Below are 26,053 nucleotides of genomic sequence, written 5' to 3' on the forward strand. Positions count from 1 at the left end.
TCGAACTTTCCAAGGTGAACCAAAAGAAGTGAATATAACTGGGCAGTTTTGGATTCTTATATAGCAGTATTTTGTGACGTGATCTAATTGTGCCAGGCTAACTATAAGGTATTTATATGCAGTAGTTACATAAGTTACACGAATGTGTTTTCAGTATTTTTTCAGTAGTTAAAGTTCCTCAATAAAGCATACAGTAGATGTGGATAGCTATGTGTGTTTATACAACCAAAAAGCACTTAGAAAATTTTTTTTCCTGTCGGTGGGTTATCAAGGTAAGAGCTCCACATCAAGGGAGAAACTGCATTTTGTTGCAACTCTTGCCAAAGGCTTTATTAGTGGCAAATCCCTGTTGCAAGAAACAATCCCTGATATAGATTGCATAATTCACAAACTTTGTTTTGTTGAGAAACAATCAAGGATGCTTAACTCTGTTCCTTAGCTTAATGGTGAAAATTTTATTTGATGATTGCTAACTGGTTTGTGAATGGCCTTACTTCTTTCTTATAGGAACTAGGACTTACTCTTTTGCTTTGGGAAAACTGTTTCTGAAATCACTCTGCCTGTGCTTCCCCCTGCAGCCTGCACGACATGCTGATGGAGCTGCAGAAGCAGCAGTTGCAGCAGCTATCCGACTGGCTGACGGTCACAGAAGAACGCATTCAGAAGATGGAATCTCAGCTCTTAGCGGAAGATTTGGAGTCCCTTCAGAAACAGCTGGAAGAACATAAAGTAAACCTTTTTGCCTGTTATACTCTATACGTATCGGAGAAGGGTTTGGAAGATATGTATGTTGTGTGGGTTCCGTAGCAGAGAAACTCGATTGTACCAGAAGTCATCTATGGCTGTATGCTGAGGGGCTGCATCTGATGTTTGGAAAAGGATGATGATCCGGTAGAAAGGAATTGGAAGTTTCTGAAAGTGCTTTCTTAACTGAACACTTGAGCACTGATGACTATAGCAGAAACTGTTATCTTCGCTTGATGCAGGGAGCAAAACCTGTGGGGGAAATTGTGTTACCCTCACTTCGCCCAGGAAATGAGGCCTCTCCAGGTAAATTGTTTGTGTGAGGGACAGTATGAAATGTACCATGGACAAACTTGCCTTTAATGACTGGCAGGCATTGCTAAAACATGCTTGCAACTTGCAGGTGAAATAATGTAGGAGTTAAAACTATCAGGAAGGGTGTCCCACAACACTGATTGCTTTTACAGGGATCCCATCCTAAGGAGGTGCATAGTCACTGCTCTCTGATGTGCACAACATTTTGGAAGTGGTTTGTCTCTCAATTAATTTTCTGGATGGGAGTCTAGCCTTTTTAGCCTGCAGTGTTTTTTTGAAGGAAAAAGAAGGCCTTTTGATACTTGTCATGATTGCTGCTTTGGTTTTCATACTCAGTGCTGAGGTTTGACCTTCTCCCCAGTGTGGGACACACCTCACAGGGCAAGAACTGTGGACTATTTTTAGTCTGTGTAATTTCCTGTTCCACGTTTGCATTTTTTCCTCTGTCTTGAAAGTCTGGGGAGTTTGAGGCATGCTGTTCATGTAGTAGCTTAGGATATTCTGGGATGAAAAGTGATATTTACAGTACTGTAAAGGCATATTGATCTTGCAGATATATTTTGGAGGTAGGCTTTAACCATGGAATCTGTTCTTCTAGAAGCTGTATGAGTATTTATATCTACAGATTATTTTAAAGTAATTGGAACTGTATGCTTTCTGCCATTTTCGACTCTTGTCTTTGAACATGATGATCAATTATAACACTGCTGATACAAGAATTATATTGTCAACTAGTAAAAACCAAATGTTCTTAGTGATTTTTCCCCATTTGGCATACCCTATGATACTTGCTTATTAACAATAATAGCTTGTTATAGAAACACCTAAGCTCTCCTAGCTATAAAACTAGACATATAGAAAGTCAATACAGTTGTCATATGATTCTCCTAGTCAAGTATGGTGCATACAGCTTAAAACACTCCTGTTATCAGTGTTCATCCTGCATGTTTTCCAGTATTTTAGCAGAATGTTTTTGGGTTCATTTCTAGCAGTCTTTTGCTTACATTTGTTTAAACTCTGCGAGATTCCCAGTGGTAAATTCTGTGCTTAACTGTTGAATATGAAGTACTTTGTCACAACAGTTGTGTTAGTCACTGTGGCCAAAATAGCAGATTAGCAATTGTGTTCAAAGTTGGTAACCTCTCTTTTGTTCTCCTAGAGCCTGCAGAATGACCTAGAGACAGAACAGGTGAAGGTAAACTGCCTAACGCACATGGTGGTCATTGTTGATGAAAGCAGTGGGGAAAATGCAACAGCTATTCTTGAGGAACAATTGCAGGTAAAATGTTCGAGCCCTCTTTTTTTAACTGTAGTACCAGGCAGTTAAATCTTTGCATATAATTGTTAACCAACACTTCTGTTTTTAAAGAAAGTTTATCCTCGAAAGTAATTTAAAGTAATATTTTTTTTTTTTAGAAGTAGCAGTGACATAAAGAATGATTAAATTTGGTCAGGGAAAAACCTGAAAAAGTGCTTTGACTTTCAAACTTGATTCCTGATGAGTCAAGCTGTTCACATTCCCAGTGATTTAGGCACTTTTGTAATGTATACTTTCAGCAGTTTCATTAAAATGGGAAAATACACAATACAATTCTTATTTCTCGTAAGTAATTTACATTAGGAAGTTAAAATCTGATGGGAAAATTTTTAGACAGGAGAACAATTTGTCTAGGGAATATCGGTTTTGTTGGAAGTTAGACTGTAACCTGAAGTATAGGGAGTGTGAAACAGAATTTATTGAAGCAGAATTCATGCTACTTTATTCACTCCTTTTGAAGTCAATCAGATAGCTCATCGACTTTACCAAGAGCAGAGATAAGGCCATAGGTGAATGCTCTGGAAAGTTTTAACCTCCAGCTTTGTGTAATACCACAAAGGTGATTACTGGCAAGGAGGAAGGTGTAATGCGGAAAGAGGTTATTGTGAAGTAGAAATTATGCTCTCGAATATCTGATTTTTTTGAGTTTCCTTGAAGAGCGTGAAAGTTCATGACTGTTTCTTGCTTTTGTAGAGGCTTGGTGAGCGGTGGACAGCAGTTTGTCGTTGGACTGAGGAACGACGGGTCAAGTTGCAAGAAATTCAGCTTTTATGGCAGGAGCTGCTGGAAGAGCAGGTAGTAGCTCTTCAGTTACCCAGAATGACTGATTGATTTGTGGAGAGGAAAAAAAACAAACAAAAAAGCACCAAACCTCTTATTAGGGTTTAATAGCTCTCAGAAAAAAGCCTTGAAAAACTAGATTTTATGTTATTGTTTGGTTTCCCAGCGTTTCTTGAGGAGTAGAGTAGCTGTGCAGTGCAAGAGAAGTATTTTCCAAAGTTTAAGTAAGAAAGTTTTATGATTCTTTGTAATATAATTTGCAAGGTAGTTTGCAAAATGGCCAAGAAGTGGGAATATCCGTGATAGCAAAATGACAATGAATCACTAAGTATTTGGTGGCTTGGAAATTACAGAAATTTTTCTAAGTAAGGTACGTACATGTGCTTCCACTTTGCATATATGTACACAATTGTGCAATCAACTAATCCATACTGTTTTCAAAATCAGGAACATAAAACATCTGGTCAATGTAGCAAAGCGTGCAGCTCATCTCATTTCTCTGAGTTTAGGCAAACAGTTGAATTGTGAAGAAGATGGCATTGTGAGTTTTTTCTTGCTTTCATATTACGCATTTTATGTATATATTAAATATACTGATAAAACACAAATTATCTGATGGCATAAAAAAATGCAGTAACACAACTACATGTCTTAGGTTTGCATGCCTAGTGTTAGAGCTTGTTTTGTGTCTCAGCTTAAAATATTTGATCGCTTTTCCCATGAAGGTTTTATTTAAATTGTTTTGTTTTCTTAAATGATGATATTTATTACTGTAAGCTGTTGTTTAAACTCTGCAGTACACACAGATTGTTTAGATATTTGAAAGAACAACAGCAGTGCTAATATAGCTGTTGCTGTCAAGGTACAGCCTGGTCTCTTTGACAGGGATGTTTTGTCTGCATTTTTTGGGGTTGCATATCTGGTTCTCCCTGACCCTTCCCATATCTATTTGCATTATATTGATAAGCTGAAGTTGCAGCTCAAGTGACTTTGTTGTTAATATGGACTTAAGGTTCAGAATCTGGTTTATCCAGTGCCAAGCACCTATTTATATATATTACTTTAAAATACTGTGTTGGTATATGTGTACATGCACACAGAAAATTGTGTGCTAACATTTTCTGGCATCTCTGGGGCAAGAGAAGTCTCTAGCTGAGAAATAAGGATTCCTCAAAAATCCTTGCTCTGTTTGTCAGGGTACAGGCTTAAAGTGCCCTCTGTTTTGATGATGCTATATGAATGTGTTTTCAGTTCTGTTCCTGCCTTGTATTTGTCTGGAGAGAAGTGACCACTCATGGACTATTATAATACTGTGAAGAGTGTTGTCTTCTGTTGGAGTTGCTTTGTGTGCAGCTTTTTTTAATTTGTATGTAATTATGTTGCTCTGTAGAAGTGAAAAAAAATAATCTGTGTTATACTAATGTAGAATGTCAGCTAGATGAGGAAATTAAAGTTTATTTTAGATCAGTCTATGCTTGCATTCATTGTTCAGCTCTGAACAACGCATCTATTACTAACAGGTTTCAATTATAGTTCTCTGTCCTGAAGAATTATCAAGTGACCTACAAAAATTACAATTACAACTAATTAAAAACTTTAATACAAACACTTTGTTAACACAAAGGAAACTAAAACATTTAGGTACTATGATTTTCCGTTTGCCCAACCAGATGGAAAGATGAGCAGCAGTGATGCATCAGCCTTTTTGTGACTGCCTAGAAAATCTTTGGAAACCACATTGCCAAGTCAACACAATTCTTACCACTCAGGAAACAAATTTCTCAATCAGTGCCAGATATTTCTTAGCACTGTGATAAATATGTTTCAGTTTTCTAGGGTGAGTTTGCGAATGTAGAAGAAATTAATTGAATACATTGAAGGGATTTTAGGCTTCTCTTGTGCATAAAATATATTGGCAGGGATGCTAGCATGATTTTTTTTCAGAGAGTATGTGGTGTTATAATTTTGTTTTTCACAGCCTTATGGCATTTCCACCACCATCATATTTGCTGTCTGTACATTTTGAATATTGGTTTACATTGGCAATATAAACTACCTTAACCCTTTGGCCCAAAAGTTGCGGTAGTTAGTGCCAAAACTATACGGCTAGACAGAGGAGCCTTCTGGCTGTTGTAAAGTGTGGTGTTCAAAGAACAAAAAGGTGTGCCTTGCTGTGTTTTTTGTTTTTTTTTTTTCCCAAGACAGTGGAGTAGCAGTGTGCCAGTGGCTATGCAACTGAGGTTGATGGAAAGCTGGGTATTCTAGTCTATGGAGATAGCTGTGCAGCAGCAGCAATACGTTGCAACGTAATATAGAATGTATAAAATCCTTCCTGGTACTTGATGCCAGTTATTGCTGGAGTTTCCATAAGAGTGCTGTGTGACTGAAGAAGAAGCGAGACCCAGAAGAGGTTTGCTAGAAAAATGTGGAAAAAGTTCAAGATCCCTGAGTTACTACTATCCAGAGCAGACCACTCCAGTTTTTAGCAGTCAATGAGATAGTATTTGCTGAAGTTATTTTGCAATTGGACAGGGAGGTGACTAAATAATATCTGAGTCTTTGACTGACTACCTGGACTGAAAGAGCTCTGAATTATCAGTGGTGTAGCTTGTGTGAGAAAATGTTTATAATGGCTGGTTTTGAATCACAGAGGAAGAAGAATGGAGCACGAAAGAAAGAATACACACCATTTTGATAAATTTAATTCTAATACAATTTATAATTCCTAGATCAGTTTTATGGTGGATATCTGGTTTCTATAAATAACTTTGGGGGTGTGTGTGCTCTAATATATTGAGAAATGGTTTTGTTGAAATTGTTTTGCTAGAAAGTATTACTTGGTTCTCTGATCTGATATTTTTTGTCCCCTTTTATGTATTGTTTTTGTTAATGCCAACTGAAATTCCTGCATATAAAGACTGTAGAACTGTGCTTTGAATGCAAAGATCTTAAGGAATTGTCAATGCTGTTTGACAAACTTGGTATTTTCTCGTGCTATTTTTCTTTGTCTGCAGTGCTTATTGAAAGCTTGGTTAACTGAGAAAGAAGAGGCTTTGAGTAAGGTCCAGACAAGCAACTTCAAAGATCAGACAGACCTGAGTGTGAATGTTCGAAAACTAGCAGTGAGTATTGCTATCCTGCTCTATCCTGTCAAGTCTCACACACTAAATGAATGGCAAATTGCCACTTTGACCCCAGTAGGAGCTGTGAATGCATGATATTTTGGAAGCCAGGCCAATATCCTTTTCTTGCCAGATTCTTTCACTTGTATGTAAAAAATGTTTACAACTTACTCCATGGCCATTCCAGGTTGGTTTGCTGAACTTTGGAACAGCTATCCTGGGTTTTTGGCAGGATTTGGAGTTTATTGCAGGCCACCAGGCAGCTGTGTTCTCCAAAGTGTTGGTTTGTGTTTTTGGTGGTGGTTCTTTTTTTTTTTTTTAATGAATTGATGCAGCTGGTACCTGAGCTAATCAGTTGTAACTGTTACTCAAGAGATACTGCTGATTGCTCTAGGAGCTGTTTCAGGGATATGCTCTTTTTAAGAGTGTCTGTTTGTGCTTTGTTTCAAAAGAGAACTATTTTGAAACCTATGATGCATCTGGCTCAAGTAGTACATTTCCACCCCCCACCCCCATGGAGTTAAAAGCTAAGGAGTGGCAGAATACCTGATGTTGTCTTTTAATGTTTTAACTTCAGATTTTGAAAGAGGACATGGGTATGAAACGGCAAACACTAGACCAGCTGAATGAGCTAGGTCAGGATGTGGCCCAAATTCTTGGAAATGGCAGAGCATCCAGTAAAATAGATCAGGATCAAGAAGAACTAACTCAAAGGTGGGACGGTTTGGTTCAGAAGCTGGAGGATTACTCTAACCAGGTATTTAACAAGGCTTTATTACTTTTTAGCTGTTTAGATATCTGTATGTATGCAAATCTCACTGATACTGTCAGCAAAATTGCCCAGGCGAGTTCTTGGCATCAGGCTAGAAAGGTAGGTGAGCGCACTTTCACGTGGGGCTGACTTTATCTGCTGACAAAGCTGTCTGCATTTTTTCATCTTCAAAACCCCAAGTTGCTAACCTGACTAGTACTATCACTCCTTTCTCACACAGATTAAGCTTCATTTTTCTGATGAGTAAAGCAGGCTTGCCATGTATTATCAATCAATGCAAATTCCTTTAAACATTGTAAGAGTTCTGGGACTGGATTAAATCTGATACTAAAAGAAAACAAAGACAAAACCCAAAACCCAGAATAGATAAATAAATGGGAGTCATACAAGCATTTATGCTCTGTGAGTATGATTTCTCATCTGTTGAAAATAGAGTAGTTGTTTGTTTGATATGTAACGATAACAGCCAAGCTGGATTGTTAAATGTTTATTTTAGTATTTTAAGTGCTTGGTAATGCGTTTATTTAGACAGAACTTCCATTGGCTTCTGTGAGAATTCTGTTTGACAGTTTTATGACTCATACATCCCTTTTTTGTGATATTAAAAAGTTATTGTGATGAAGGCTGTGGCACTGATTCACAATTAATTTAGTGTATAGTGAATGAGTTCTGCAGGCTTAGTAGGGGTCCATTTAAGCCATGTGGCTTTAATTTGTTCTTGTGTTTGAGTCAAAGTACTGGAGAGTACCAAATTCTGTCTTCATCCTTTCATTCCCTCTAAAAATCAAGCACATACTTAGAACTTCCAGGTTGATTCCCATGGGATTTACTTTATAACATGTTAAAGAATGTGGAAGACTTCTATTGACTTAAGTGAGTTTTTGGGTCAAATCCACTGTGTATGAGCTCTTTCTGAGATCTAGGTTTGGCTTTACAGAGTATGAGTATAAAATACAGAATTGTGTGTTAATAAACCCAAAGGACCTTGATTCTTTCTGTGAACCAAGCAATTATGAAAGAAAATAGATATAGTGCTTGTTTTGTTGATTTTAGTTCACTTGGACTGACATGAAATTCTAGCTGAACTGAGAATTTTGATGCTTGGTTCCCATCAGTAAAATGAGAGTAATGAAGTTTTTTTGTGCAGTGCATCTGTGCTGAAGGTGCTTTATGACAGCTAGGTGTGGTCGTTTGTAGGAGTGAATGAATGCACTTTTGATTGATGAATAAAAGCAACTAAGCAAAAGCAATTCAGTTCGTGTTAAAAATGCCATTTAACCCTTTTGCGAAACTGTTTCGTATAGGTTACTCAAGCTGTAGGAAGCGTAGGGATGTCGCAGGTTTCACAGAAGACTGCTGCAGCAACAATGCCATTGAAGGAACAAGTAGTGGTTAAAGTATCCAGACAAGAGCTGCCCCCACCACCACCCCCAAAGAAAAGGCAAATGCCAGGGGACAATGAAGCAAAGAAAAAGTAAGTATATGTCACTGCCGTTTTCCCTTGCTCTCTAGATACTGCACAGACTCGTGTCTCTTGGTCTCGGCTTTTGATTCTTCTTTTATGCAAGTGAGGAATACTTAAGTTGTGGTTGTGACGTTGGGTATGGGGAACGGGAAGGGAATGTTATGTAAAGCCTTGTTTTCAGAGCAAGAGAAAGCCTGCAGCTTCCACTAATTGCACAGGGAAACAGGGGTGTTTTGTTTCACAAAAAGCAGGTCTTCAGTCCTCTTTACCTCAGCTCCTTTGCTGAAAGATAGAATTAATTATATTTCCTTTCTTTTAGAAAAACATATTCTCATCTTTGGTTGAAAAGTGTTGTGAAGAGTGCCAAGTATTTTAACTTATTATTTATTTCTAAAGTCCATAAAATATACTGTACAAAAAAAGGCTCAGAAACCTATTCCATCTCCCTGGTATTTAGTAATAAGAACAGTATTACAATGATGTCTCCTTTCACAAGTATATCTGGAGAGGCAGACTGGTTTGCATGTATACACTCCTAGAATGGTTTGGGTTGGAAGTAACCTTAAAGATCACTTAATTCCACCCCCACTGCCATGGGCAGGGACACCTTCCACTAGAGCCGAGTGCTTAAAGCCCCATCCAGCCTGGCCTTCTACGCTGCCAGGGAGGGGGCAGCCACAGCTTCTCTGGGCAACCTCTGCCAGTACCTCACCGCCCTCAGAATAAAGAATTTCTTGTTGATATCTAATCTAAATCTACCCTCGTTCAGTTTAAAACTTACCCCTTGTCCTATCGCTACACGCTGTGATAAATAGTCCCTCCCCATCTTCCCTGTAGCCCCCATTTAAATACTGGAAGGCTGCTGTAAGGTGTCCCCAGAGCCTTCTCTTGTCTATGATAAACAATGTTTCATAATGTGTTGCAGAGAGTTTATTAAATAGCGTACCTAAAACTAAAGAAATTGTTTCAAGACAAATTAGGAAAGTAAAGGCTATGTACTCATCATTTTGGTTTTTGTGCTTGCCTGAGAAAATAAGCATTTCTTTGAGGTGTCGCCAGTTTAAACCTGTGGCAGGTCATTTAGGGCAAGGATGGAGGGCTGCCTTAAGAGCAGGGAGCCGCTGTGCTAGTTGATGTGTTTGCACAGCGAAGAAGAGTTGTTCTCTTCATTTTTCTGGAGGAGGAATGGAGCTTTGAAGGGGTGAGGAATCTGCCTAAACCCTCTTGAGGACCCTGGTCAGACCCTCCAAGCCCTGGTGGGGCTGGTGTGTACGTGTGGGTGTCCCATGGCAGGAATGCAGTCAGCAGCCCACCTGTCCCTTTTCTCCATGTGTCTGATGAGTCATAGAAACTATTTTAGACTTTGAAAGCAGAACTGATTTGATATGTTATCTTTCCTCCTAGAGTTCGAACTGTATTAAGACAGGGTCAGTTATAACAGACTAGACTTTCTGATGGTTACTTCTGTTGAAACCAACAAATGATCGTAACTAGAATTTTGCAGGTTTTCACATGAAAACTTTGAGTGACTAACAGTGACTTCTGCATTTGTTGGTAGGCTGTTATTCCATGTTAGGATTTACACTGTATTAAGTAGTATAACTGTAATGTGGCCTGACTTGTGGTCTGTGCAACATATCTGTCCTTCTCTCAAGTTCTGTACAGATATTGTTTAGTTTGGGAGATGGATTTTTTGTTTGTTTATTTTTGTGTGGTGGTGGGTTGTAGCTTAGAGGTTTTAGGCATAAGAAAGTTACGTTAGTATAGACATGTCCACTGTAGCGAAAAATATTAAGTTATAAGCTAATCTTTAATCAGCTAAGCGTTCAAAAAGATTTGTCCACTGTCACTTCCATGAGTGCTTAAACTGCTAGCTTTTTCTTCAGACTAATTAGTGTTGCAGACTTATGAAATCTAGAACTGTAATTCTTATTTGCCTTGTTCCTCAGGTTTAGTTTATTTCTTTGCAAATACTCGACATTGGGAGATATCTTCCGTGACATATTAAAAGAACTGGTAATAGTTTGCATGGAGACATGTATAAAAATAGTAAGAAATAAATTGCACCATGCATTCTCAGTTTGCTCCCAAAGGCTAATACCATGGACATAATTTTTACTATGGCAGTTTTTTGAAAGTTTGTCTCTGTTCAACTGCCTATGAGTAGTAATATGAGAAGCATGACTCTTGTGTGCAGCCTTGCTGTTTTGGGATTGAATAATGTGCTGAACTTTAAGACAGAGTGTCTGAATGGGGAAAAACGACAAAAAAATATTGAACTTTTAAACCAGGTTTGATGCTGAAAGTGCTGAGCTCTTGAACTGGATTTCGAAATCAAAATCTGCCATTCAGGCCACGGACATCAAAGAGTACAAGAAGATGAGAGAGACTTCAAACATGAAAGAAAAGTTGAAGGTAAAACGGGGTGATAGAGAGTGTTCCAGTGAATAGTATATTTTGTCTCTAAGCTGGTTGTCAGCTGGAGGTGCAGGCTGATCCACATGCTTAATGGGGATTAAGTCCTTTAGTTGAATAGTTTCAGAAATGGACATACATGGAAATCTCTGACCAGCTGGACACAAATCTTTGCTGGTGTTGGATTGCGCAGTCCACAGGAAATTTAAAATAATTATATTACTGATGTCTCCTTTGGAGTTCTGGTAAATGTCTGTCTTCAGGATTAGTGTCTGTGCCACTAAGCAGCATATTTTGACTTCATGTTTCGTAGTTGAAAATAGACCTCATTGACACAACTTTTATGATTTTTGACAGAGGTGGTTCAGTGGGCTGTTTGGAGACCCCTAGAGTTGTGTTGTGACACTGCACACACTATACCATTCAGGGTCCAAACTGGTTCGTTGTTATAATATTTGCACATGTTGTTGTTTGTTTTATTAATTTTGGAGAAAACATGATAGTTACAACTCTTGTACAATATTACTGACCTGCATGACACACATGAATTTTTACAGGATCTTGTGGGAGCCATGAAATAGCCATTTTATCTTCTAGTCCTTCTGTTTCAGGAACGTATCCTTGCCTTTTTTGGTCCTTGGGCATGCTTTGTTAATGAAGGCTTACTGAAGCTTTAGCAGGACCTGAACCTGCTTTTGAAATCAAAGACAATACTTAAAAAATCTATGAAGAGACTCCTTTTCAGTGCCATAGTGCAAAATGGTGCCAGTAGGAATGTTTGGAATGGCAGTAGTGTTGGAAATCAAACCCAAAATAACCCTCCTAATAGTTTATTTATAGATCTTTATGAATGTTTGTAGCCCTTTATAAAATAGACTCCAAGAAGAACACCAGGTTCCCATGAACAGCACTGTTTTCAAAATTGGGCTTTTAAATGGGTAGGACAGTGTTTGTTCTCCCCAACTCTGTAAATAAATGCATGCTTCTCAATTTACTATGGCAAGCCTGAACCAGAGCAATGTCCTTGGACATTAGTTTCAAAAATATTTTAATTTGGAGATGCTTTGTTTTAATTACAGAGGATATTGAAGCTGTGCCCTTGTGGCCAAAGAGCTCATCTTTACTCTATGGGTGTATTCTACCTCTTGGCTCACACAGGAACACGTACCAGTATGTATGACTTGAGGGAGGAGCTTGTTCCTCTAAAAGTCTTGGTAGTTGCACAGCATTTCCTTCACCATTTCTTTACGAAAGAGAGTGAAGCGCTTGAGTTTTTGAGAGTGGGCTACTAGCATGCTGTAGTTCTTGTTCTCTGGACTTCTAGCGAACAGGTTGTTATTCCCTTCTACTGGACATCTCAGTATAGACTGTAGAGGCAAAAGGACTATTTAAATAAGGTATTTTCTTCACTGGTTCACGTTAAATTAAAATTTTTGATCACAAGTGACCTGTTTTAGCTGGTGTCCCAATATCTGATTTCAGATAGCAAGATCATCAAGCCTTTTAATAATACTTTATTGCTGGTGTTGTTGAATTAGTCTCTTGCTTGCCTGATACTTGTGACAGCTAACTCCCTTTTCTGAACAAACAGAGCTAACACTCATTCTAGAAGGTGCTTTATCCAAGAAAATGGGAATGTGTTTTGGGTAGTAGTGGGAAAATACACATTACCGGGAGGGGATGGGGGCGTGGGATGTGTGTGTCAAGAAAAATTGCCTTCTCTGAAACTGTATTCTTTTGGGGTTCACTTCATAGGTGATTGAAAAAGAAAGAGTTGAAAAAAGCCGAAAGTTAGATGAACTGAAGCGAAATGGACATATTCTTTTGGATCAAATGGGAAAGGGTAAGCAACTTGAAGTTTTTACTGTTGTGTGATTTAATCAGATGAGTTGCTGGGAAATAGTACTGAAATACACTATCTCCAGTTAACCATCGTGATATATTCCTTCCCTCTCTCTCAACTTTCTCTCAGCCACAGACACTGGTCTTTGTTACTGTTACTAGTTATTGATATGTGTTTTATTTTTATTAAGCTTATAGAAAAGCAATATAAATATTCTTTGTTTAATGTGTGCGTTCATTTGCGACCTTTTAAGGGTTATCTTTATTGCAATAGAAATAATTTCTTATAATGGCAGTAACATGCTTCTGGGGAAGGAGTTGATTTAATTTTAAATTGTGTGGAGGGCTGAAGTATAAAATTTTAAAATATAACTGCCTTGAAGTGGAAATTTTGAAACCAAATTTAAACTGGATAAATGTGTATCTTTTTTTATTTGTAGTTTTCTCTATTTTTATAAAAACTGACAGTATGTTTTGATGATAGTCACAATTTATGGCTCAAAGGCAAGAGAGATGCCTACGTGCTTGAGAAGATGATTGATTGTCAATTAAAACACTCATCCCTGGAAACTTACAGTTAACATCAGTGAGAGTTAAATCTTTAAGCCTTGCCAAAATCTTGTTTCATCATATGACAAAACTTCATCAGTGAAATTTGACTTTCTCTGTAAAAGAGCTATTCATACCATCCAGAGACAGTCTCTTGGATCTGATATGCACTTGGCTTCTGGTGAAGTTGCTATGACTGGTAGCATTTGAACAGGTGAATGGATGGTATCACAGTCCTGCATACTGACCAGCATCCCTTTTGGAGAGTGCTGATTTCCACTGGATTCCCCAACTGCCACATTTTTTTCCAGCCAGCCCCTTTGCCTGGGTGCCCCAGTCTGCTATGCATCTCCAGTCCTCCCCTCCTTGCCTACTACAGCTGAAGCTTTTTACAATGGGTCCATTGCCCTGAAGCTGATGACTGAAAGCCACTGATTTGACCTGGAATTTGGGTTATAAAAATTTGTATCTTTTCCTTGTCTTCAAACCTGGACAGAAATCCTTTCTCCCTCCCTCTCTCTTTTATAAACCCCTCCAGCTCTGATAGATCATGGCTATGAAATCAGTATCTGTTGATAGTAAAGAGAAATGCATATTTCAAGAACTGCTTTGTATCAGCAAAAAATAAGATACAAAAATTGCTTCCCAACTGTTTGCTGTCTTAAAGCCTGGGAGCTATAGAAAATAATCAATCTATATATAGCTCCTGCGTTTGTTAGGGTCTGCTAGGAAGTTTAGTCCAGCTCAAAGTGACAGCCCTTCTCTCTAAAACCAGGCCCAGCTACACCTGTACGGAACAATGCACGGCACTGGGACGCATGTGTATGCATCCATTTCTGTCTTGGCTGCCCTGACCATAGCTCTGGGCTCTGCTTATGCTAAGGCGGTGCAGCAAAAAAACCCTCCATGTGACCCTCCTCCTTATACTCCGATCTAAATGGCAGAACTGTTAAGTTCAAATGACCCAGATATGCCTTGTACGAGGATGGTGGTACCTTGAAAGAGAATCTACATCAGAAACTTGCAATGGCAATAATGTACTCTTGAATGCACATTGCACTGACATTTCTTCATATATAGCAAAATCATTGGTTACTTCTGGCATAGGAGGAAATAAAAGAACAAGGAATGGGTGGGTGGTCTGTTCACTTCTGCTGCTGCGTCCTCAAGTAACACGTTGACTTGTCAAAAGGATGGTGTAGCAAGTGCTTCATGTGGTCACTGTGCGTGGGAGAACCTCATGTTTTGTCACGTTGCTTTTGTAGCTATTCATATTACTAAGTTATTCATCATGTCTGCATGTAATGTGACATTGTTAGCCATTGCTCCCTCTCTCTCCCAGGCTGTTGGGATTTCCATCTATCTTTTCAACAAATTTATTGCTGCCTGCCAACTTGCTGATTACCTTTTTCTTTATGGAGTCTAGAATAAATAAAAAAAAAATCAATGGGTGCTTACTTAAATAAAGCTTATTTTACTTAGATCTACATATCAACATTTAGATACAGATCATGGTAGCAAAGAGAGTCATGATGGTTAAGAGTCAGATCGTTGTTGTAAGTTCAGAAGTTATTGAAGGGAAAGAATGGAAATGGAATATCTCTGCATTTTACTATTAATGTGGAAATAAAAAGCTGAAACACTCTTAGTAATAAGTACAGTTTTATGGATAGTGGATTTGGAATCAAAGCATTTTGCATGTCAATGAAAATGTGTATGTGTATCTGAAGAGAGGAAAGGTTAAATGCCTGTTAATCAAAATGTGTTGCAGTTAATATAACAATTTATATAATCTTTTTAGAAGGGCTTTCTACAGTGGATATAAAGACTGTGATGGAGAAAATATTGTCAGGATGGAAAGATGTGGTTCAACATCTGGAAGAAGTGGCAATAAAGATAAAGTACCAGGAAGGTATAAATGCTTATTTTAAGGAAATGAGTGAGCTTGAGAAGACTGTAATTGAGAAGGATGCCTGGCTTAAAAATGACACTGCTTCAGCATCCCAGCCCTCAGCAGTCCTGAAAGATTTGTGTCAGGTAAGTCTGGTAAAACTTGTTAATTTTGATTGGAAGCTGTTAGGAGCCCAGAATACGCCAGAGGAGCTTAGTCTAGTCAGTAAAGTAACTGAAAACTTTGGAGGCATCCAAGGCACTTGATTTGACTGGAAGATTTTGGTACCTGTCACAGGAATACTTTAATGCTGTTGCTCTAGTCACGTGGAGGAGCTGTGCTGCAGTAGCTTATGAAGATCTTTGTGTTAACAAGGCAAGTGTGAGATTTTGTTTTGTTTTTAATCTTTGACAGCGGGAATTAACTCATCTTGCAAGCCTGAGTCCACGGTTGGAACACCTGAAAGCCACCTGCAAGATGCTCACTTCTCAGCCCATGCCTCCAAACTTCATTCAGGAGAGCTTGAATGGTTTTCTTGGTCGCTTCAAGTTGACTCATCAGAAACTAGAGGAACGTCACCAGCAGCTGAAGAAAGGTAAATATATATATACACACACACATTTTTTTAATGTAAGCACTCCTGATACTTGTGTTCTGACTTTTTTTTTTAATTGCTTTGAGCTGATTGAGAAATCACTGAATTGTGGTAGAGTTTTCCTACTGATTCTAGGAGGCTTTGGGTCCGGCTGACAAAATCTTTTTATTCACCTGGAAGAATATTTGTATGACCTCTTCTGTGCACACTACAAAATATATCATTCTGTTGTATTAAAAGTGATTATACAAGGATGCAACATTCCTGAAACTACACTTAAGGAATTAGCAAAACATATTTAAGGTTGTTAATAGAGTCTGAAAAGCTGTGTGTCTCTGGCACTTACAGAAATAAATAATAATACTAGAAATGGAAGCTGGAAGATTAAGAGAACCTTGTAAAATTGAAGTGCGCATGTGAAATTTATTTTTTTTTTCACAGCTTTGAGCACATTAGTCATACATAATTCCTTTTGGAAATTTCATCTTTGAAGTGATTTGGAATCTGGCATGCTTTTCAGGCACTTTCTACTTGGGTTTTTGTTGCATTAAAAATTTCATTATGAGCATTCAAACCAGTCATGCTGGCTTCTAAAGGATTTTAAATGTAGTGCACAAAATATGGAGCTCTGGTAATATTTTACAGCTGAACAGCAAGAACACAGACCTATAAGGAGATTTTTGGTTTTTTCCTAAGTTTTCCTTTTGTTTCTAGGGAATTCAAGGAAGCATTGTGCTAAAGGCCTCAAGTGGAAGAGCGTTAAGACTTTATTCTGTGTAATAAAAATAGGCTCAATTACTAAATTATTAGGCCATCTATATAATGTGTTGCATAAGGCCTACATACTTTGATTATGTCCATGCAGAAAACTGTATGAATAATGTATGTCTGCCATGCACAAATTACAGGGTATGATTTCATTCTTACTGTGAGGAATGATTATTTTATGACTGGTCTTAGCTCATGTACTTTTGAATAATTTTATTTGTATTATGTATTTTGGTAATGATTACATGATGTGACAAAAACACTCCGTATTTTTTCATGCCACACATCACTTGAGGCGTTATTAGTACATTTGAACCAGTTATTACTTGGTAAAAACACCTTATATATCATAATATGTTAAATTTGTATTTGTATATTTTTTGAATGATAATTTCTCTGCAGATGAAGTATTGCTAAAGAACAGAAGAAAATGTCAGTTCAGGGTTTCAGCTGTTTATTTACAGAAGAATTTTAATTGCAGTAAGGTAAAAGAGCTTCCAGAGCCATATAAGTGGGAGAAACAACTGGTGGTGGCTCTTCACCATTTGTGAACTTGGCAGGCTTTGACTAACAGAAGTCCAGCTCCTTTCAAGGCTCTTTTATGAGCCTCTGAAAATTCCCTGATGGAGTGGTACTCAGTCCCATCTCTATGGACCTTTTTTTATGAGAATTGTGGCTTAATTTTTTTGTCAATGAGAGGCTACTTAAACTACTTTCTTTTTCTTCAAGATTCACAGTAGTTTAGTAACAGTGCACCTATTTGCTTTTTACTGAATTCTTTTTTTTTTTTTTTTACCCCCTTTAAGTTGATCCTGGCTTTTTGAGAAGAGGAAGCTAGATAACTCTTCTCTCTAGAAATATTGACTCATTCTTTAGTTATAGATGGTGTGACAGTTCTGACAGTAAGCTGTTGAAAAACTACCAGGTGAGTCAGAACAAGGCTTAGATTAATTTTCACTTGTGGCAGTGACAAAATTGCTTAGGAATCCAAGGCCAGAGAATGTGCATGCCGCATTACGGCTCTTACAATTGAAATCCTGTTCGCTGCAGTTTTCTAAATCTGATGTTTTCATTCTGAAACACCAGAGTGAGGTGCTGCCTCCTACCTGGGATTCTGTAGAGGGCTGCTTGAGCAAAATCTGAGATGCAGTCCAAGATTGCAAGCAGACACGCCATCCAAACTTCAGTTCTCTTTTCAGTCTTCCCAGACATTGTCTCTGGTATGGCAACAGCCTGAAAGCTGCTACTCTTATACATTTTTTTGTATGTGTATATAAAAATGAAAAAAAAGCCCCAAACCCTGCTACCACACTAATATATATTTTATGTATGTGTGTTTACATATAAAATACTAGCTTGTATATAGCTACTGCAGTGTGTATTTTAACTTTGTATGTAGTATATGGCTGTTATATATGCTGTACTTTGTATTCTATGTATAGTAGGTATCTGTGTGCTTGCATATAAATAGTAGCTCTGTCTAAAACTTTTTAAAATGAACAATAATAAATTGTAGGGATTTAGGCATGCAAAAGCCCAAGTACTATTGATTCCACCGCCTCACCCACACCAAGATATTTAGGTGCTTAACTGTGTAAGAAAATTCTAAATATGGGATTGAGTTCTTCAATATCTTGGGGACTGTAAACATATATTTCTTATTATATAATAAATAATACCTATTTATAGATTATGTATATTTAATGTTTGTTTAAAGGGAAAAGCATTGCCATCAGCAGAAGAGTTTTTTAGCTCTTGGAAGGTCTCAGCAGGATTCAATGTACAAGTATATCTCACACGATTTCTTGCTTCTAAATGATTCTGGTAACTTTGATTATGTTCACATCTCTCATAATTTGGGTCTCGTGTTTATTTCCTGACCTTGTATTTTGTGCCATTACTCTTTTTAACGACACCAGAGGTGGAAAGCCAGCCGAGCCAGGACTACGTGGGCTCCCTGCAGCGGCTGAAGGACGCGCTGAGCGAGCTGGAGTGCAGGCAGCAGTCCCTCGCCAGCGGACTGAGTGACCCCAGTAAGGTTGAACAGGCCCTGCAGCAGGCGAAGGTAATGCTTCACCTTCACACCGAAGCGAGGAAGTTGCTTATTCAGCTGCTGTTCCCCTCCTCAGCCCTGCCTTGTGTTCGGTGGGGTGGCTAATGGGTTCCTTGGGGCGGGGGGGGGTGTTGGGAAGTCCATCAGTGAGCGCTGTGTGGAAGCGGCCTCTGCGGGCTGCTTGCTGAAAGCTGGGTCACCGCAGGCTGCTGACGGATGTGTCCGGGCCGGCGCTGGGTGCCTCCGAGCCCACAGACTTCATGGCTCCTCTTGCTGTCCGTGCCAGCAGATGAGGCCAAGAGAGTGGGGACTGCTCGGCTGGGGGAGGAGGAGGCGGCTCTGAGGGGTTGTGTCAGAAGTGCTGCAGTGCCTCAGACCACCCTGATGGCCTCCCCAGGTGCTCTCCATTGTACCAGTGTCTGTCTTGTGCTGAGGAGCCCCGAAATGGATGTCAGGGTTCTGGGAGTATCCCACTCCTAGGAGCTTGGTTGGATCAATTGGTGACCCGATCCAAGGTCCGCTCCTTTGCCACTGAACACAACTGTGAGGAAAGCCAGGAGCTGGGGTCTGCCCTTCCCTCCCTTGGGAGCTGCCTTTCAGCTCTCCCTGCCTCAGCTGCCTGGCAGCTGTGGCAAAGCCTGGCCTGCTCGGGCTTTCTGTCCTGGGGAGGCCACCTCCCTCCCCTGGCAGCGCGGGCTCCCGGCGAGGCCATGGTGTGCAAGCTTGTGATCTTCTCCCTCAAGGACTGGGTAGAGCCGACCCAGAGGTGGGGTGCCTGCCTGCTTACACTGTCCCCGAGGTTCAGCTGGTCAGCAAATCCATCCCGTTTCATCCTGCTCGGCTCTTGTGGGAGGGTCCCTGTACTCCTCTGGCCTCCAGATTGCCTCTCAAAGGGAAACAGGGCTTGAAAACCGTAAAGGCAGTTGAAGCACAAATTCTGTCCAGTAGAAATGGCATTTCCTATTATGAGCCTAGAAAGCAGGGGAAAATCTATGGATGACAGTTGCTTTATAAGTATTGTTACAGAGTGAAGGGAGAGAATCATGCATATTCAGTACTTTTTTTTTCTTTCTTTCTTTCTTTAAAAGAACAGAAACAAATACTTCGCTGCTGCCTCGGCTTTCCACCACTGCTTTTGTGGAATCATGCTTAATACAGAAACGTGTATTTTTCCGTGTGTGGTTGCATAGGAGGGCTGCAGGTGACTGGAGTAGCTCTTGAACTCCAGTTGCTGGGTGGGTAGAGGCCATGTCTGTCTTTATATACTTTATTCAGCAAAGAGTGATCAAATAGATATTTTTAAAAGCCCGGTAAACAGGATTGTTAGTGCCTTGCTTTTTTTTGATTTAGAACAGCAGATTAAAAAAAAATTCCGAGTTCTTCGGTTTTCCCTTTAAATGTAGCTGCTGTATTGTTTAAAGTTAGCAGAGATTCTTCTAGTCCATGCGCTGGCTGAACTGCAGTGGCATTTAGTCTTTGGAGGCTTGTGTTTTCCTACTTCTGCCTGAATCCCTCCTCCCCCTTTTCTTCAGAGACTAATTAACCTGAAAGGACATACCATGCTAGTGTGAGAGCTTTAAAGAGTGTGATGAAAGATGGGGATAAACTGTAGATGATGAGCTGCTTGTGGACCTGGGATTGTCCAGTTCCTCTTCCTGCGCTGTAGCAGGCACTGATAAGTGCTTCAGACATCGACCCAAGCCAGGGATTGACTCTGTGGCACCCTGCACAGAAAGCTTGCTTGCAGAAGCATATATCCCTCTTCACGGTCTCATTGCTACCTCACTACCTATCTTGTTAGAGGACATGGTACACTTTATCCTGCTTCTTTCCTGTAAATACAAAGTAAAAATGAGAACATAAACATACAAAGAAAAAGATTCTTCCTAAGTAAAATACACTAATATATATGTGCACACTTCCCACATGTACACATTAAAAGTATATACTTGCAAAGTTAAATTAATGAAACTAGTAGTGGTTTCACGTGTTCAGTCCAAATTTCTCTCTTAAATAAATTTTAAGTAAGATAACCAAAATGACCAGTTTAATGAAGTGGCGGTGTTTTTCATATCTTGGCTTATACCTCAGCTGTTGTTTTTCCTTAATGTTAGGAAATCGGCTATTTCAGCTCAAGTGACTCCTTGTATCAGCAATGCCATAGGGAATGCACTCAGATTGTATCATCCCTGTATTCCGGCTGGAAGAGTAGCTTTCAAAACTCAAGTATCCAGAGCTTTTATTGCAGCTAGATGTTATAATAATTTTACTTTACAAATCTTGGAAGGACACACTTAGCCTGTTTGTGTGGGCTTTATTGTTTATTTTCTTTAAAAAGCAAAAAAGATCTGTGGAGATAATTAAAAAAATTGAGTTCCTGGTATATATACATTGCAGTTTCTTTTGAGGCTGCAGTGTAATGTAGCCATTGCTTTGCTAACTTCAGTGCCAGTACCACAAAGCACAGGAGAGGTGTAGGTGCCTGGGTGTGTTTAGCTACGTGGCCAAGCTCTACAGCCCATTCTGTAATCTCTGCTACTGCGCCAGCAGAGCAGCTGAAGGTTTTGCTGCTTAAAAAGTTATTTGGACATCTCTGCCGCAATAATTGCGGTAACTGGAATATCACTCTTCACTGGGTCTGTGCTCTGCACAATAAAACCTTTGATGTACTTGCACTTGTATGTAAGTGTGTACGTGTTGTATCGCTAATACTGGAAGCAGACATTATTTTTCTTCCACCCCCCCCCAGGTGGTTTGTGAGACACTGGAAGCCCAGAAGCCCAAGGTAGATAAACTTGCTGAAGAAACAAAAGCTTTGGAGAAACATGCTGCTTCTGATATAAGAAAAGTCTACACGCAAGATTTCAAGCATGTGCAGGGACATTGGGACAAGTTAAAGCTCAAGATTTCCAAAGATATTAAACTGCTGGAAGAAATTACATCCAAGTTGAGAATATTTGAGGTAAAATGAAAGGATTTTTTTTGTTACATAACTCTGTTGTGTCAGAGCCCTTTCTTTCTCTGTGTTCATGCAGGAGTCCACATGATACTGACAGAAGTGAAATGTTGATGGGCCACTAGTCTGGCAGAGGTTGGAAGCACATATAGGACTTTTAACATGCCCAGGATATTATTTTGACTTCAAATATGAATTACTTTTCACTTAGAGTTGGCATTCCCCTTCTTTCAATACCCGAAGCAAAGATTACACAAAAGCCAAGGGTATGTCAGCTGTGCTGTTGAAGGCTTGAACCCACCAGGGGCTGAGTGCCCTCTGTTGTGGCGGGTGCCAGATGTCCAATGCCCTACTAGTTTGACATCTAAAATTGGAATTATGCACCTGCTACAGAAAACCTTCTCCTTCAGGTGGGGTTTCTTGTCAACGGTAATAAAAGTTTAGTACAACCTGTTAAAAAGGGAAGTAAATAAAAGTCTTGGGTTTAGTGAGTTTCCCAGTTCCAACAGATGAACTCTGAAGTGTCAGGAGAGTGAGTTAAAAAATTAAGATTAATCAGCACTCTCATATTTTTAATATATATACATATATATATGCACACACATATGAAAACCTGCATGACAGAAAATCCCAATGCTTTAAAAAGGAAGGCATTAAAAGCAAGGGTATTTAAAGGGTATTTAGATGTTTAATGTGTTTAACCCATTGATAAAGAGGGGAGCGACAAGTGTTTGAGTAACTTAGCTGAGATTGACTCAGTATTTACTAGTTAGATGGGTTTATTTGTGTTTGCTTTAAGTCCCTTCTCTAGGCTATTTATATTCCTCTGGGGAGAGGGAAAAATAATGAAAACTATATCATCAATTAGCCCATGGTAATATTATTGTGACCAAAAAGTTGAATAGGCACTAATCTTTCTTCAGTATCAGCGGATCGGAGCAGTATAAAATCCCAAATATTGTGCCTTTCTTTTTTTCTAAAGTAATGTTTAACTACACTTTTAAATAAGTTTCATATTATTTTCATATTATATTTTAAACTTCAATAAGCAAGAAGATGCTTTTAGAGATTCTCTGTCTCTTGGGATGAAGGCATATGTGCATTAGCTAACAGAAATCTGTATTCACATGCATTAAACATATTTTAATGTGTGAAATTATTTACATTCTTTTCCATTTAGCAGAGTATATATCATGCAATTTATAAACAGAAGCAACTTGCTGTGTGCACCTTCTTCAGAACCATGGTGCCATGCATGCACACCACTACTTTTCCTCAAATGTTTCTTTCACATTTGGTCTCTCCTCCCTCTGAAGTAGAAAACCGTTCTTTTATTTGATCATGAATTCAAACTTCAAACTTTTTTAAATTTTCAGCCAGACAGGGTCTTTAATGACTACTCAAGTATAAACACACATGTTGAAACTGAAATCTGTATTAGTAAGACCAGGTAATTTACTTGCCTGCTGTTGCAGTGAAAGTTGGACAAGCTGCTGCTGATTGTTAACTGGAAGTAGCAAAAGCCTTAAGTCTTTTTCTTTTTTTTAAACACCCCCTCCCCCAACTCAGAACTGGAAGAAGTCATAGGTAGGGGTAACAGTTGGTAACTAAATGACAATTAAGAGCAGAGTGCATACCTGTGCTCCCATGAAAAGTTTTACTTTGGGGGAAAAAGGCTGGAGGCAAAGACTTGTTCCTGATGGTAAAGCGTTATTCACTAATTGTTTGTTTCGGGGCTTGAGCTGCTCCTAACAATGTGTGTGTGAGAAACATAGGTATGGTAGTCCAGTCTAGGCTAGTGAACTTGCACATGGAAGCCACAAACCAACCTATAAACAGGAGGAGGAATTGCAGGTTTTCAGAGGAAAAAATTTTTTTCTTATGTAACACTTTTGTGTGATATTATTAGGCTGCATTACCTGAAGCATAAAGACAAAAGCTGTCCCTGACCCCTTAAAAAACATGTTCAGGAATATATGTTCTTGTGCACCTACATTTGGAAGACTTTCTACTTTTTGTCTGGTTCCTTCAAACCCATCCTTCCATAGCTACTTGCAGCAGCCTGTGGGATGATGTGGAGCTGTGGAGGAGCTGGTGCTGCTGTTCAGTGGGAGCTGACTGCCCAAAGTGAACTGGCTTGTACAGAAGCCTAAAAGAAATTAACTTCTAAGGCTTGCCCAAGCCCTTGGTGATTATTTTCCAGCAACTACTGCATCATTAATTTTTCTCCTGACTTTGACCTAAATGTGTGATATTCCACCGTGTCTCATTCTCTTTCCTTCCTCTCTTTTTGGTAACACTTATTAGTTATTTAGCATGACAGAATAAATATTCTGCAGGTAAGCTTGCCTCAATGTCCTTTGCAACAACTTTCTGTCAGTCCCGTTCTTCACATGATTGCAGCTTTCCAGTTGCCTTGATTATCAGTAGCAACACTAAGCAAGAGCTACTTACCTCATCAGTTTTAGCAGCATTTTTTTCTCCCTGAATTTCTTGCAGGTGCAGAATTTCTCTTTTTCTGTACTTGAATCATATTCAGTTGAGTGGTCTGTACATGCACCTACTTTCCTAAGCATGGCAAGTTTTTATTTAGTAATCAATTCATTTATTTTCAGCCAAAGGGGAAGGGCTCTGTTCTCCACAGCTTTACAAAGTGATGTTGATACCACCATGTATTCAAATCACTCACTGATCAAAGATGTGGATTTTTATGCCCATGGGAGTTTTGAACTATGAGCTATGGAGAGCAGATCATTGAAGATACATACTGTTGTATAGATCTGAGAACAGAATTTTGTCCTGAGTGAGATATTAAAAACTTTCCTGTTACCTTAACAAGAAGTACAAATGCTGAAAAAGAAATTAAAGCAGAAGAAACAATGGAAGTAATTATTAAGTAATTGAAAATGGAAGAAATACGTGGTGGTGCTATCTGAGGAAATATGCGGCTTGCTGTTGGGGGTATTTTTTTCATGAACTGAATTTTTAAGTACACAGTTCCTGTGTTTTCTAAATGTTTCATAAAGATATCAGTGAATGGGCAGTCATGTGCTTATATTCTCTGATATTTCCTTTTGAAGGAATGTCACTAATCTATACTGCGATTTTTGTAGTCTGGCATTGTATGAATAACAATGAGAAAGTGGAGCAAGTTGAATAAAAAGGTTGTGGATGGCACTGGACAGATCAGGATGGAACTTGCACTGCAAGAAAGATTGATATGGGACACAGGATATATTGTCCTGGTGCAGACACAGAATGGGTCAGTGCTGGACATGTGATACCGGAGACACAAGATTAGTCTGGAGAATGGCTGGGCAGTAGCTCCTTGGTTAAGAGAGGAAATGAAGCATGTGACTATTAAAGAAAAAAAAAAAAACATTGGGGGAGAAAAGGGAAAAAAAAAGAATGGCAGCCCTTAGAGAACATCATGTACAGTCATATGCAACTACACACAAGTGTTGGTTTATTTTTAATGTTTTGTTTTCTCCTAATTCACCTTTAAAAACTGACATTTCCCAAAACAGCACTCCTCACACTTAGGTTTTTGAAAAGAAACTGAAAAGTATTCTCATTTTAACAATGAGCAGACAGGTGAGCAGTGCTTAAAAAGCCCTGCTTAGTCTGAGCAAGTCGGTGGCAGATCTGCCTGTGGGTCCTGCTGCTCCCGTGGCCCTTCTGTGATTTGTGATGTGACAGAGGCTCCCCCAAGCTGACATGTGCACTAGTGGCATGATCTGTGTTTTACTGTGAGACTGTCTATAGTAGTCATGTGACAGGAAAAGTAGACAAGGCTCATTTTATCAGTTTTGCACTTGTATTTTCTAGAAGAAAATTTCTGTATCTTCTGTTCTCTGTTATCATACCCCTGATAATACATGGCTTGCTCTGTCTTTGATTAGGCATCACCTTCAGTTCTTTTAAATCTACTGCATGGCTGTACATCACATGTTTTTTCTAGGAGTGAACAAGTTAAAATTCAGCACATTTGATCTTTGCTCCTGCCTGGAGTAAATTTTAGAAACAGATCCAGTGTTTTAATTCACATCTAAAAATTGTGAGCTCTTGCACATCAACAACCTACGCTGGCTATTTGACTACTGGTAATTATTTACCTGTGCAGTGCAGGAGCATTCATTAAACTTCTGTAGACTTGGCTTGTAATTCAGAGAGTTATTTAAAAGTGTGCCTAACTTTGTGAGTAATCCCATTTAATTCACTTCAGCTGCTTATGTAAGTAGCTTAGCGCAAGCAAGCTAAATTAGGTATATGCCAAAATGTCTTGTCAAATGGCAGCCTTTATAAATATGTATTTTTTTACGTTAAGCCATGTTTCACTGTCAAGCCTCCTGAGGTCTGGTCTGTTTTTTTGAAAATTATTTTCAGGCTAACCAGCTGCAGGAAATTCCCCCAAAATGGAAATGGAACGAAGATGATGTCATGATTTTGACCTGTAATGGTAGCACTG

General features: G+C 39.1%; 1 protein-coding gene across 2 annotated transcripts in view; it reads left to right on the plus strand.

The window, feature by feature from the left end:
- The window catches only part of UTRN (utrophin), a 394,109-nt gene that overhangs the window by 93,269 nt on the left and 274,787 nt on the right, over positions 1-26,053 (plus strand). For both annotated transcript variants that reach the window (XM_075413727.1, XM_075413726.1), the window contains 12 exons: positions 579-729; positions 2,219-2,338; positions 3,071-3,172; positions 6,172-6,279; positions 6,857-7,036; positions 8,356-8,525; positions 10,808-10,931; positions 12,687-12,774; positions 15,124-15,359; positions 15,628-15,808; positions 18,496-18,641; positions 21,379-21,591. In XM_075413727.1, coding sequence (XP_075269842.1) covers positions 579-729; positions 2,219-2,338; positions 3,071-3,172; positions 6,172-6,279; positions 6,857-7,036; positions 8,356-8,525; positions 10,808-10,931; positions 12,687-12,774; positions 15,124-15,359; positions 15,628-15,808; positions 18,496-18,641; positions 21,379-21,591 — 1,819 coding nt within the window. The remainder of the gene's footprint in view (positions 1-578; positions 730-2,218; positions 2,339-3,070; positions 3,173-6,171; positions 6,280-6,856; positions 7,037-8,355; positions 8,526-10,807; positions 10,932-12,686; positions 12,775-15,123; positions 15,360-15,627; positions 15,809-18,495; positions 18,642-21,378; positions 21,592-26,053) is intronic.

The sequence above is a fragment of the Opisthocomus hoazin genome, chromosome 2 (genome assembly GCF_030867145.1).
Source record: "Opisthocomus hoazin isolate bOpiHoa1 chromosome 2, bOpiHoa1.hap1, whole genome shotgun sequence".
Lineage (NCBI taxonomy): Eukaryota > Metazoa > Chordata > Aves > Opisthocomiformes > Opisthocomidae > Opisthocomus > Opisthocomus hoazin.